At 36.7% G+C, this 15,012-nt stretch overlaps 1 protein-coding gene across 1 annotated transcript in view; it reads right to left on the reverse strand.

Annotated features, from left to right (window-relative positions):
• Window positions 1–721: 721 nt before the first annotated feature.
• The window catches only part of LOC149148901 (tropinone reductase homolog At5g06060-like), a 250,140-nt gene continuing 235,849 nt past the window's right edge, over window positions 722–15,012 (reverse strand). Inside the window, exons 3-5 of the mRNA XM_089437917.1 lie at window positions 5,244–5,460; window positions 4,970–5,076; window positions 722–1,294 (exon numbers count right to left, since the gene is read on the reverse strand). Of these exons, the coding sequence (XP_089294043.1) occupies window positions 1,115–1,294; window positions 4,970–5,076; window positions 5,244–5,460 (504 nt within the window). The 3' untranslated portion in view covers window positions 722–1,114. The remainder of the gene's footprint in view (window positions 1,295–4,969; window positions 5,077–5,243; window positions 5,461–15,012) is intronic.

Consider the following 15,012-nt stretch of genomic DNA (forward strand, 5'->3'; position numbering starts at 1 on the left):
GAATCATTTAAATTTTCAATTTGATATGTACATTTAATCTTTACACTATTTAAAATAATAGTTATTATATTATATTAAATTTTAATTTTTAATATATTATATTATTGTCGTTCCCAACTTAATGTTTCCTTTAGATTTGGGCAAAGCTTCTAGCTATACCAAATACTTGTTCCTAGTACCAAAAACTCATGCAACATAGCTGAAAATATAAGGAAAGTGGAAATTGTAATCAGTAATGAAAGCAAATATGTTATATAATCTTCGAAACAAAGACAAGTTTGCAGAAATGTTAAATACGCAGATTACTTGATATTTGTTTAATGATTAATCCATACATGTTGACTATATGCTGCAAATAAACAACACGTTGTATCATTCACAGAAAATTGTGATCGGATCAGGGTGCAGGAGGGGCAGGCATCAATTGGAAATTGAGAATGGGGAGAGGGGAGAGCAACGGCTGGGAATTAAGCAATAGGTAAATAAATGGGAAGTTACTATCCATACACCAAAGCCAGATTTTTCCAGCATTACAAAGAGCTCATAAAAATGTGGCTATATTATACGCAAAGAAACTAGCGGTTTACAATTAAAAGAAAATGAAATAGTCATACTACTGGAAACACATAGCATCTGAATAAACATAATTACAATAACTCTTAAACCAAACTCTGAGTGTCTTGTGAGGATATATCAGTGACAATATATAACACTTCAAATGTAAAAGGAAACATATAGTAACATCAATATTCAGATGGTACAACAGCCGGAAGTACATGACTACATGAGAAATTCAGCCACCAAGCATGCCATGATTCAGACCATGAAGGGTTTAAAACATCATGCAAAGTTTACCTTGCAATTTGTTTCTCAAACAAAGCATAAACCAATGCATGACCGAGAACTCTATGGAGATACAACTATTACGTCTCTAATGTAATCAAATCAGGTTATCATAAATGCTCAGAGGGTATTAAAATTAATTAAACATTTACTACAAAGTTTAGATGAAAAAGAGTGTTAATGAGATATCAACATAGGGATACTTTAAGATCACATCAAACCTTACCTTGGTATTTTAGAGAAACACAACACTAAGCCTTACTTTCTGATCTCATATATAGAAACCGTTTACTGTCGTTCCTCCATCAACAGAAATAACCTGACCAGTAATATATGAAGCTGCAGGTAGGCAAAGAAAAGCTACGAGGGATGAAACTTCATGAGGCTCAGCAAGACGCTTTAAAGGAGTACGATCAAGTATCTTTTCTACAAACTCTTTGTCTTCCAAGACCTGCAAGAATATAAAATTATCACTACAAACAAGAAACAAATACACTAGAATTACACTGAAATTTGTTAAATATAAATATTTTGAAAATACACAAAAGGAAGATTTCTTGCAATGATATTGGGTCATCATCAATGGGACCAAAATAAAGAAATAAAGGATCAACTAAAGAATTAAAACTATGATTCAAGTGCATTTCGTATGTAAATTGAAGCCACCATTGATAATCGTTGAGCTAATAATAGTTTAAATGCCATGTTGGCTAATCTTACCTCACTGACATGGCCCTTCATGGTGCGTATTGTGGTCTCAAGGAGTTATTTTTATACACTCTTAGTGTCCAGCCTATAGTCACATGGGTGTTAGTAGGGGCTCTAATGGTCCCACACATAGTACTAAGGTTTATGCCTAAAGCTACTGTAATTTCTATATGTTATAGGTGTAAAACTCATTTTTATTATCAAGACACTTGGTCGTACTTGATATTATTGATCTGATGAACCACAGTAGGTGGTTCAAAGCATGTCGACCTCAAAATCCCAATGTGATTTATCCAGAAAACACTTGTTTACAATCATGAATCACAGAAGCCTACATTCAGATATTATTCATCAACTTTAGGGTACTTAAGCAACCACTTACAAATCTTGTGTCATGGGTTTCTGTTTTATTATGTGATCTTGTGCTTTCGGTTTAATTATGAGTTCCACGATTGAAGCCATAAATGCAACAACCTTACACTAAACCACAACATTTGTGACCCTATGCACCCAATGTTTAGTGAAGCTCCAAAGGTGCCATTGCTACTTGTGAAGTTGGAGATTCTTGCAAGTACAAGTTCGACACCCTTCCCCTTTGGATTTCCTACTATATTTTTCATGTTACTTGTTGATTCCATAGATATTTTGTCCATCTGCACGATTTCTTTCTAAGCATCAACCCTTTGCTCATATGGCATGATCACTATCACAAGGTGATCTATTCGACATATTCTCTAACATGATTTTGTGGGGTGACTCTTCTTTTCAATTAGCTAGGGAAACCTCTTCCATTTGCCCACCCTCTTACTTCTACATGCATTGCCATAGGTTGTATTCTTGGGCATGATAATGACACTAGAATTGCATAATGACACTAAAGAGGAAGCCTTCCCCTAAGTCGTACCTCACCTTCATCTCTCTATGTATTTGCATATGCGAGGAAATATGTTTTAATTTTTATTATTGCCAATAGAAATAAAGTTCAAAATACTTTTGTCACCTTTATATTATAAGCATCTCCTATAGGAGACTTGGTCAAAAGTTTCGAGTGGCACAGTGAAGATCAAGGTTCAATCCTTCCCACCTAAACTTAGGGATATAAAAGAGGAGAAAAAATTGGAGGGAAAGAGCCAATGTCAAAATGTTTCCTTTAAGAAAAGTTTTTTTTTCTTTAAAAAGACAAACAATTTATAAAAAGTTTTTCTTTATTTGAAAAGTCAACAATTTACAAAGAGTTTTTCTTTTGTTAAAAGGTCAACAATTTAAAATGTTAGGAGTCATTTGAAAAAGTGAAAGTTTAAAAGATCAAAGTCCTTAATAATGGTCATAGGCTCTCTTCCACGGGTGAATTTATTTCTCCCAGGGACTTTTTTGAAGGGCAATAGATTTTTTCTCAAGTTCCGTCACACTTCTTGCACCCTACCCAGAGACTCACGACATGAACCCACCATATTAACAGTTCTAGAGTACCTACATATACATTTTTTGGTTTGTTTCAAAAATGACTAATCTTGATGAGGATTAAGAATCGTTCTAGAAATGTTGTGAGAAGATAATTTCCTTGCACCCTACTAATGGCAAATTTTGTAATGAAGCTGTTTCCTTGCAAGATGTTAATGATAAAATTCATAATGAAGGTTATTTCTACATAATAATAATGCTTCATCGCAGGCATTAACTTTAGGAGTAGGTTGTTTCACTATAACAAACTAATGTTTGCTTCATGATGAGGTAAATTCATTGTAGGACTATATTTCCTAGCATCGTGAAAGAGGTCGTCTCAATGGAATGAAATTGTCAAACTCTTTGACAAGCATCACACCTCGAAGCATGATTATGATCCCTTCTTTCCTTGACTAGATGGAAAGGACAAATCCATTCAGAATTTGCACGCTTTTAATCAAAGCCTTGTAAGCTAAGTGAATTAAGAGATTAATGGATTGCAATTGCAACTTACATTATTCTTTTGAAAGAAATTCTAATATTGGTGTTGATCCAAGTATAATATACACTAAAAAAGTTGATAGTTGGGCACTTCTTATTAATGAGATGGAAGAAACTTTTGGATCTTGCTTGTCAATAGTAAATACCTATGGACGAATTTGGAGAGAAAACAATTATTACTGTATAGAATTTTAGAATATGATATTTAGTGCTTCTCACAAATACTTGTCTTCTTTGATGTACTTCTTTCTATATTGTGTTAGCTTTCAAGGTTACTCCAAAAGTATTTATAACATACTTAGGGGTGCTTCATGTGATATGGAGTGATGGTGTAAAGGTGTATGGATGACCCTTGGTTGTTTCATTATGGACAAACATATGAGGTGACTTGCTTATTGATTACAAGACCTGTAAAAGCTTATGTCATTCTTCCTTAAAGTGTTGGAGACCTTGATAGCATCATCACATTCATCATGACGTGTACATGGAGTGTGTGACTTGCTTGGAGGACAACTTGCCTTGGAGGAGCGTTGAGCATGCTAAAGGAGGGTGTTAAATTCTATAAGGCATGGGCAGACTTGGTTGTTTACATGGCGGCTGGTGCTTGACTTGAGGCTTGGGTCGAGGAAGTGACCATGTAGGTGTGGTGGACCCAGAGGAGCACATTGTGTAGGAATGTTAGAGCTTTGGAGGTTTCTGGAGGTGGAGCATTGTACCTTCTTGCTCATTCATACCTTGGAGCCATTATGGGTGCCCCTTGTTAAGTATGATTCTCACATATTGTACTCCATTATTCATCAACACCATCAACGTGGTCCAATGCTTAATGTGTGATGGATGTCTTCCAATGATGAGAACTGTTGGATCCAAATATCCCATAGTGTGTGGTCAGTGTGGCTGTCCTACAAGCTATGATTGTTTACTTGGCTAGTGATTTATCATCACCTTCCTTCCAAGGCCTACCTAGCCAAGAGTGGCCTCTCAGATTGGCTTTGCCCTTCTGATCTCCAAGTGGAAACAGTAAAGCATTTATTTTAGGATTGTTATTTGGCCAAGTCAAGTTGGGGGCATGTTCAGACAGATCTAATGACTATTCTTTAGAGACTTGGGTGACTACAGATCTATGGTCCATTCTTCCCTTAGTGGTATTTGGCTGCCTGAGAATTTCTTCCTTGTTTGTTCTCTAGATGCTTCACTGCAAAAAAGTGTTTGAGAATGAGGTTAGCTCTTTGTCTGCCTTTGCTTTTTGTGGAGGGAAGAGGTGGTATGCAGCTACTAGCAAAAGGGTTTTTGTTGATCAAGGACAATAAGTTGTTAGACTCAGGTGCCTATTTAGATTTTATTGTTGTTTTTGTTGCTTCAAGAAAGAGGATGTAAATATACTCTTCTTTTTGTTTTCTCTTGATGTAAACATAAGTATTTTCATGACCAAAAAAAAGCACATCTCTTGTGAGTGTACATGAGAGAGAGAAACCTTTTCCAGGAGTGATGTCTTGGTATACCATGGTGCCACACAGTTAACACGTATATTGTCACTTGCCCACTCACATGCAAGATTCTTTGTGAGTTGGTTCATTGCTCCTGTATTTCATTTAACACACGAGTCAACCAGACCATCCCAGTGAAATTAACATTCTTGAAGATTCAGATTCACATTTTCTTAAGACTGTGTCATAAGTTTCAAGTTGAGACCTGAGAACTAAAATAGTATGTATAAATTCTAGGAGAGAAAAATTGGAGGCATTTACCTTTGCTGGCTGCATATATGGTACCAGATAAAGTACCTACAACACCAGCAACAGATGAAATGAAAACAATGCTTCCCTTTTCTGATGCTTTTAGTAGAGGATGTGACAGCTGACATAGATGATAAGCTGATTCAAAGTTGGTAGACATAAGAAATGAGAAATCCTCAGCTGTATAACCCGTAGTGGGCTTCCTCAAATTTGTACCGACATTATTAATCTGCAGTCAAAATCATAACATAGCAATTAAAGATAGGTAAAAATGAATGTTGTAACTTCCTCATTGGAAAATGTCTCAATGGAAAACAATGCAAATATACAATGTATGAATTTATTTATTTAGGATATTAACTGCTTGTTGATTTCCTTGCACATGAACAACACTATATCTACCTCAGAATACTAAAATGCATGTGCCCAATCTCTAAAATATAAGCAACACTTAGTCCAGATTTAACATAACTAATATTATTCTCAAAATATCTGATTTTCAATTGAACATTCTACTTCAATTTGTCCATTTGCATAGCAATAAGACAACTATATCCTCTAACAATGAAGTTCAAAGACAAAATTTTCATTTGACTTTAACCCAAGGTTGCACGAAACGGGGAAACGGGTACAAGTTTCCGAAACGGGAAGCGATACGAAACGCGACCTCCCCAAATTTTGGAAACGGGGAAACGCGAATATATATATATATATATATATATAGATATATAGATATATATTAGGACATTTAAGAAATATGTGCAATCATAAAGCATATATGATACATTCTAATTTATTACATTATGATAAAACTGTCAATTGTCAATGCATAAACTATAAGTATCTAAATTTGCATCATATTTACTCATGAATAATCACATAATGAAAATAGAAATATCCAAAATCAGCCACGAGAAATTTCTAATTTCTTGTCTCGTGCTTGATTGGGAGTCTCCTCCTACATAGTCGAACGACCTTAATGCTCTTGATTAAATACAAGTTTCATACCCTAGTACCCTACATTCTCTTGATTATTGGGAGTCTCCCCTGCATAGAGGGCTTGGTTCTCTCGATTAAATACAAATTCCATACCCTAGTACATGATAAAATCCAATGGAAACATTGCAATCCCCCCAATCCTGAAATCCTGAAAAACAGATAAGTCTGCTGGATTTTGAGTGAGATCTAAAATTCTACTTTTTCCATATGAAATCCAATGAAGGCGAAACCACTGTCAAACATTCTGAGTCATTTCATGGTAATGTTAAAAATTTAAATAAAAGGATGAAAATGAAAAATAAAGGAGAATATCACTTTTACTTTAAGAATTTAACATTACCATGAACTGCATATCAACACTAGGGCAAAAGTTCACTTTTATAACTTTAGACAAGCATCTGGAAGCACCTAGAAGTCACTAGGCTAACGTAAGAATAGATTAGAAAACAAATAAAATAAAAAAACACAAGTAAATGCTGAAACATGGGTCGTATGGCCCTGAAACGCGTTTCAGGCCGTACTGGCCACATTTCAGTTTCGTAAAACGTGGCAGTACGCCCTGAAACGCGTTTCAGGCCGTACTGGCCACGTTTCAGTTTCGTGAAACGTGGCAGTACGCCCTGAAACGCGTTTCAGGGCCGTACCAAACGCGTTTCAGCATTTCGTACATGTTTCTGTACGGAAACGCCCTTCTGCCCCACGTTTCCTACAACATGGCTTTAACCTATTGCACTCCAAATATCTGCTCTAAAATATAAGCAACACTTAGTCGAGATTTAATATAACTAATATTGCTCTCAAAATATCTGCTTTTCAATTGAATAATCAATTCAACTTCAATTTGTCCATTTTCATAGTGATAGGACACCTCTATCCTCTGAGAGTGAAGGTCAGAGATTATTCACAAAAATATCATTTGATTTTACCCTATATTATCACTAAAGTGTATCATCATACAGAGCTATATCTAGGCAGTATATTTTCCACTATAACAACTGAGCATAGAATCAATCTCTAATCAAGACATCTTGCCCATGAATAAGTCAAACACTCATAAAACATTTGGAAAGGCACCAACATATTCACAAATTAATGTGTATTGTCAAATGGATTTGTGAACCCCTAACACCATGAACAAGCCATGGCTCATTGCTGCGTTTAGGCCATTGGATGTTAGCAAATTCCCTGAAACTCTGCATCCCTTACCTGAGAAGTATTGTGAATGGTTGCCTAAATTCAATGGTACTAATGCTATCACTGCAGAAAAACACATGCATGAGTTTTACGGGGCATTAAGTGCAAAATTAATCATGGAAGAGCATGTAGTAATGATGCTCTTTCCTTGACTTTAGAAGGGAGTGATAGGAATTGGTATCTTAGTTTACCCCAAGGTAGTATCACTGATTGGAATGCCTTTCACCATGCCTTCAACAAGAGGTGGGCATGTTACCCACTGCCTGTGGGTGACACCTGTTGACCACTACCGGTCAACTACCCATGCAGTACCCCCCCCTCTTTTCTTTGCAAAAAGGGGTAGCACCTGACCGACATGTCCGTGCCATCCTGCAGTCATCAGCAGCTTCATCTTTTTAATTGTAAACCCAGTCTGCATGTATGAATTATAAATAATCTTAGCAGATCTGAGTCATGTATGTAAATTGCCTAGGTAGACCTAACTTTCTAATGATAATCTACGTCCCGGAAGGTTTTTCGTCTCACCGATCTATGATCGGCAGAGTTTTCCTTCAGCCTGACCCCAAAGCCGGGATGCATTTTGTTATTAGAACTTTAGGAGAATCCTAGTGTGTTAATATGCTAGATTATAGTTGTGTCGCAGAAACTGGGTGATTTATGAGGGTCTATGATAAAGGGGTTTTCCCCCTTAAGATGTATATTGTAAAAGTCATGATGTAATGTGTCTTGAGGGTTGGAAAATGTTTTAAATCCCCTCATGAGTCCTAAGTCCTAGGTCCTAGGTGATGTTTCCAAAGGCTTAGTTCGATGATCCATTTAAGAAAATAAATAAAATAATAAAATAAATAAAAATTATAAAATTATAAAATGAAATAAATAAAAAATTATAAAATAAAGCAAAAACCCTAAATAATAAAATAATAATATTTTGAGTGAATGCATGCAAAATATTATTTTTAATAATAAGTTAACAATTTCGACGGATGAGATTAAGAGATGTCTTGATCCTCATCGACGGTCGAGATCATTTCGACATGGATCACTCGAACTAGCCGTTGGGATCATTTCCTTTAAATAGGGTCTTAGGGGGTCATTTCAGATCATTGGATCTGTGAGTCTTGTACTGAAGAAGCTCTCTTGTAATCTGTTTCTGGTTAATAAAAGAAGACTTTGGGGTCCAAATCTAGCTGGTGTTACTCTCTGGAAGTGCTGTGAGCTAATTTAGTTTCTGCATATTTTATTTTTCAGCCATTAATAATAGCTTATTGTAGAGTATTGTGAGCACAGGTATCTTGTTCACTTGCTAGGGTTTGAATGGTGTTAGGGTTTCTGAAGTAATGGCAGGTATCTCCATTACTTTTTGAGATCTAGCAGCATTTTTGCCCTCTTTACTGATGGTTGTTTTGAGCTGTGCAGAAAACCCTTACTGAAGAAGATTGGTGGGCGTTTGGGGAAGTTCTCGGCTGAACCAGCCAACTCCCGCAAGCATTTTTTGCTGAGCCCAGTTGGATTTGACCCTGGGTTTATCATTCAGTTTATTTTTTCTAATTTGCATGAGAGATTTTCTGAAGTTCTTCACAGTGAAATCTAAAGTTGTTTTCGATAATATTTCTGTGCTTATTGCTAAATCTGGCTGTTAAGGGGCCAAAATCTGTAAATTAATCAGGCATTTTTGGGGTTTCAATTTCTTGTTTATACATAATACAGGGGTTTGCCTTTTTTGCTTCAGCAGGATACAGAGTGCATGGTTTACTTTGAGAATTTCAAGGGTTTAATAAATCTTCTGACTGTTCCTCAGTATTTAAATCTGTTACAGGGACAAATTTATTTTTTGTTTGCAGAGCTTTTTTGGCTACGATACCCAGTGTTGTCTCCAAATGTGCTTGTCTCAGCCATAACTCTGCAGCCTGTTGCAGATTTCGGCTTATTTCTGAGGCAACTTCACATTTCTCGACCGCTACTTTAAAATAACTATCACACGCCAATACTCCTGTCTCTGATCTAGCCGTGTTTCCTTCAATCGCCGATATTTGGTGCCGGAAGCCGCGTACCTGCAGACAGTCCACACCTCAGGCAGCATCGGTTTTCAATTTTGTGGGAACAACTGTATGAAATATCAGTTCGCTGGAAAGTTTTCCGGCATAAATCATTCTGCTCCAGGCGTGGATTTCTCCATCTAAAGCAAAAACGAATTGATCCATGCGGTTATGCCCGTCGCTGCATAATATCTCCACCTAAAACCTGATGAAAACCACACCCATTCAAAAGAAAATCGACTGAGCCTTTGAGACTGGGCAAGAATCAAGTTTTTCTGCTGTGGACGCCAGCTGTTCATTGACCTCCATCTACACAGTTCCGCCTGCGTATCGTATTCATCTCCACCGACAGAGGAAACAGTTGAACGCATTGAAAGGGAGCACATTCGATCGCTTTCTTTCTCAGGTGATACGCACGGGCCAGGGAGATCAGCTTTGGTGGTATTACTACAGACCCGTTTCCTGTTTGCCTGCACGAAACATATTCATCTCCGCCGTCAAACTCCATTCGACCCGCAAGCGTGAGCTGTCCGCTGTTTGTTTTTTTATTCGCGGGCCAGGTAAATTCTTTGCGGTTATGCGTATCATTTTTGGGTCCTCAGCGTAAATGAGAGTTGAGCATTTTTTTGAAATTTGGTTATATTTCATTCACGCTGTAGTTTAGAGCTGTAGTCTTTGTTTTAGATTTTCGTTTTTTTTTTTTTTTATTATTTAGATTCTAGATTTAAATTTTAGATTAAAGTTTAGTTTAGGGATTTAAGCTAAGGGTCAGACGTAGGTTTTGATTTAATGTTTATATTTTAGTTTAGGATTTTGTTAGGTTTTATTTTATTTAGATTTTAATTTAGTTTTAATTTTACTTTTAAAAAATCATAAAAAAAAAAAATAATAATAATAATAATTTCTTTTAAGCATAGATTTAGATTTTAGTTTCATTTTTTTTAGGATTTTATTATTAAAAAAAAAAAAATTGTGGAAATTTTCTTTTTGCCAGATCCAGTTTTTCTCAGGAAATTATCATGTTGTATTTTTATGCTGAGATTTAATTTTTAAGTTTGAATACGAATGCGATATCTGATTAATGATTTATGATTCTCGTGGTGGTTTAAAGCATTCATCTCTTCAAAATTCTCAGTTGCTGGATATCGTTTTGGTCATTCTAAGAGCATTGTGAGTTTAACTGATATCTTGCGATGACAAATGATTGTTGTTCATGGTTCATGTTTCTATATCATCTAACAAGTAATCGTTTTAACAACAATCTCTTAAGGCACTGGTCTGCTAAATTAATCAAATCCTTTTAGTGCTTATCATATCGTGTCTCCCACCCAACTGGTTCACAGTTGGTTTTCATCATTTTTCTGTAGGGTCTACCCCCCTTAGCCGCGGGAGACAGGGCTTAAACGGAGAGATCGGGGATCAGAGTGACAGCCCCCGGTCTGAGCGTTGTCGTGACAATCTGTGCGACAACATTTTTTGGCGCCGTTGCCGGGGACACTTTGTTCTCGGTGTTTCAACGACAATCATCCTTCTCATTTCTTATCTTTTCATCTGGCCCGGCAACGCCAACATTTTTTGGCGCCGTTGCCGGGGACAGAGTTTTTCTGTTCCTGGAGTTTCATCGACATTCATTTTCTCATCTTTCTCATCTCTCATTTTGAGCTGGCAGATTCAACCTTTGGGGTTATCATTTGGATCTTTTATTGCCTTATTTTTCGCCATATCAGTAGCATCTCTTCGGTTTGTTTCTTGTTTGGGTGGCGACTCCATTTTCTCATTTTTCCCAGACAAGAAGCTTTCCTCATATCTGCTTGTGGTTACTTTTTGGATCCTAGAATCAGATTCATTGTTCAAGTGGCGACTCCACTTCTTTCATCTCTTGATTTTCTTGAGCAGAGATCTATTTCTATCATCCATCTGATCCCTTATTATTCATCATGGATTATTCATTTAAACCATGTCATTTTACTGACCGTCTCCATGATTTTCCGGAGGAGGCCATTTCTAAATTACCTATATTCTCGGGTGGTGATTCAATCGCTGTTAAAAGGCATCTAGGCTTGTTGGCTCGTATAGTGATCATATATTGTAGACCCCCTCAGTTTAATCATGAAGATATCAAAATGCGTCTTTTTGTCTTTTCTTTAGAGGGTGATGCCTTGAATTGGTTTAATAATTTTCCTAAGGATTCTTTCACTTCTTTACAAGACATTGTCAATGCTTTTAAAGATAGATATGATAATCCAAACAGCTTGCCTTCTGCCCCTAAAATTGTGCAACATAATAAAAGTAATTTGATAAAAGGTCCAGCTGACGGTGAAAGATTCCAAGACGACTCTTCATATCAGAATGTGTCATCCACCGGTACTATTGCAGATCAAGTCCATGATAGTGGAAAATCAGGGACAAATGACAACGAAAAGGAAGATCAGAAGCAAATTATACAAGAACTAATGATACTGGTAAAAAATATGGAGATTAATCAAACTAATTACGTCAATGATGTGAGAACTTTATGCACCCACCTGGAAAAACGTAATAGGGAGATGGAGATTATGCAAAATCAGCATGCTAAAGAAATTGAAGCCATGAAGACTAATCATGACACAAAATTTAGTTTCATGCAAAGAAAAATGTCAAACTTAGAGGAAAATATGGCGACCATGAAAGCGGATCATGATAGGGAAATTAATTCTATGCAAAATAAGTTATTAACTATGGATGAAGAAATGACTATCATGACATTCGACCATAATCATTAGTTAGCTACCATGCAAGCAAATCATAAAGAAGAAATAAACTCCATGCAGTATTGCTTGAGGAATATAAAGGAAAAGAACGATAAAGTAATAAAAGATATGGAAGAAAACCATGCCAGGCAAATCAGTGCTATAAAGGTTGAACACTCTAGTCAGATGGATGCCATTAAAATACAGGTTCAAAAGTTTCAACAATGGTCAAAGGATGAGAGAAACCAGGGGACATCAACAGATCAGGAGCCTTCTCATTTGTCGCAACAAGTTCCATCTTATTATGAGGAGGTCATTGGTTCGATTGAAAGATGGTTAATTGAAGGTGATCCAGATAGACTTAAAAATGATAAAGATCAGATGCAGGATAAAGAAAGACATGTCACGCATATCTTACATACTTCATCTGATAGCTTTGAAACAGAAAGTTACATGTCATCAGTAATACAACCTGCCACAAAGAAAAAGCGCAAGAGAAAGAAAATGAGAAGAAGATTTGATGCATCAGACGGCCGTGAGCAGCTTGATTTTCGGATAGGAAAAAGTCCTACCATATGCAGAATTGGACATGGCACATCCGACAAGCAGCCGACAAATTTGCCTGAAAGTAGGCAAATGCTCAGTATACACTATATTGAACACATCTGATGCCACGAGGCATCCTTTGTATTGTATTTCTATCCCTACTCATTGTCTTTTCAGCATTTCATTTCTGTTTTAGGATTAGATTCACTTTTCATGTTACTAGATAGTTAATAAATGAAGAGCTTTTATCTTTCCTGTGCTTAATGTTATATGATGATTTTTGGACGGACGCTACTTATATTTTGTTGTGTGTTGCATGGATGCAGATTCTGGATTCTCACATTCCTACAGAGCAGCAACGTGTCCCCAAGTAGAGCCAGATGTTGACCACTACCGGTCAACTACCCATGCAGTACCCCCCCCTTTTCTTTGCAAAAAGGGGTAGCACCTGATCGACGTGTCCGTGCCATCCTGCAGTCATCAGCAGCTTGATCTTTTTAATTGTAAACCCAGTCTGCATGTATGAATTGTAAATAATCTTAGCAGATCTGAGTCATGTATGTAAATTGCCTAGGTGGACCTAACTTTCTAATGATAATCTACGTCCCGGAAGGTTTTTCGTCTCACCGATCTATGATCGGCAGAGTTTTCCTTCAGCCTGACCCCAAAGCCGGGATGCATTTTGTTATTAGAACTTTAGGAGAATCCTAGTGTGTTAATCTGCTAGATTATAGTTGTGTCGCAGAAACTGGGTGATTTATGAGGGTCTATGATAAAGGGGTTTTCCCCCTTAAGATGTAAATTGTAAAAGTCATGATGTAATGTGTCTTGAGGGTTGGAAAATGTTTTAAATCCCCTCATGAGTCCTAAGTCCTAGGTCCTAGGTGATGTTTCCAAAGGCTTAGTTCGATGATCCATTTAAGAAAATAAATAAAATAATAAAATAAATAAAAATTATAAAATTATAAAATGAAATAAATAAAAAATAATAAAAAATTATAAAATAAAGCAAAAACCCTAAATAATAAAATAATAATATTTTGAGTGAATGCATGCAAAATATTATTTTTAATAATAAGTTAACAATTTCGACGGATGAGATTAAGAGATGTCTTGATCCTCATCGACGGTCAAGATCATTTCGACATGGATCACTCGAACTAGCCGTTGGGATTATTCCCTTTAAATAGGGTCTTAGGGGGTCATTTCAGAGCATTGGATCTGTGTCTTGTACTGAAGAAGCTCTCTTGTAATCTGTTTCTGGTTAATATAAGAAGACTTTGGGGTCCAAATCTAGCTGGTGTTACTCTCTGGAAGTGTTGTGAGCTAATTTAGTTTCTGCATATGTTATTTTTCAGCCATTAATAATAGCTTATTGTAGAGTATTGTGAGCACAGGTATCTTGTTCACTTGCTAGGGTTTGAATGGTGTTAGGGTTTCTGAAGTAATGGCAGGTATCTCCATTACTTTTTGAGATCTAGCAGCATTTTTTCCCTCTTTACTGATGGTTGTTTTGAGTTGTGCAGAAAACCCTTACTGAAGAAGATCGGTGGGTGTTTGGGGAAGTTCTCGGCTGAACCAGCCAACTCCCGCAAGCATGTTTTGCTGAGCCCAGTTGGATTTGACCCTGGGTCTATCATTCAGTTTATTTTTTCTAATTTGCATGAGAGATTTTCTGAAGTTCTTCACAGTGAAATCTGAAGTTGTTTTCGATAATATTTCTGTGCTTATTGCTAAATCTGGCTGTTAAGGGGCCAAAATCTGTAAATTAATCAGGCATTTTTGGGGTTTCAATTTCTTGTTTATACATAATACAGGGGTTTGCCTTTTTAGCTTCAGCAGGATACAGAGTGCATGGTTTACTTTGAGAATTTCAAGGGTTTAATAAATCTTCTGACTGTTCCTCAGTATTTAAATCTGTTACAGGGACAAATTTATTTTTTGTTTGCAGAGCTTTTTTGGCTACGATACCCAGTGCTGTCTCCAAATGTGCTTGTCTCAGCCATAACTCTGCAGCCTGTTGCAGATTTCGGCTTATTTCTGAGGCAGCTTCACATTTCTCGACCACTACTTTAAAATAACTATCACACGCCAATACTCTTGTTTCTGATCTAGCCGTGTTTCCTTCAATCGCCGATATTTGGTGCCGGAAGCCGTGTACCTGCAGACAGTCCACACCTCAGGCAGCATCGGTTTTCAATTTTGTGGGAACAACTGTATGAAATATCAGTTCGCTGGAAAGTTTTCCGGCATAAATCATTCTGCTCCAGGCGTGGA

This window comes from Pinus tabuliformis, chromosome 9 (genome assembly GCF_031772625.1).
Source record: "Pinus tabuliformis cultivar Carrire ecotype Pingquan chromosome 9, CPIR1, whole genome shotgun sequence".
Taxonomy (NCBI): domain Eukaryota; kingdom Viridiplantae; phylum Streptophyta; class Pinopsida; order Pinales; family Pinaceae; genus Pinus; species Pinus tabuliformis.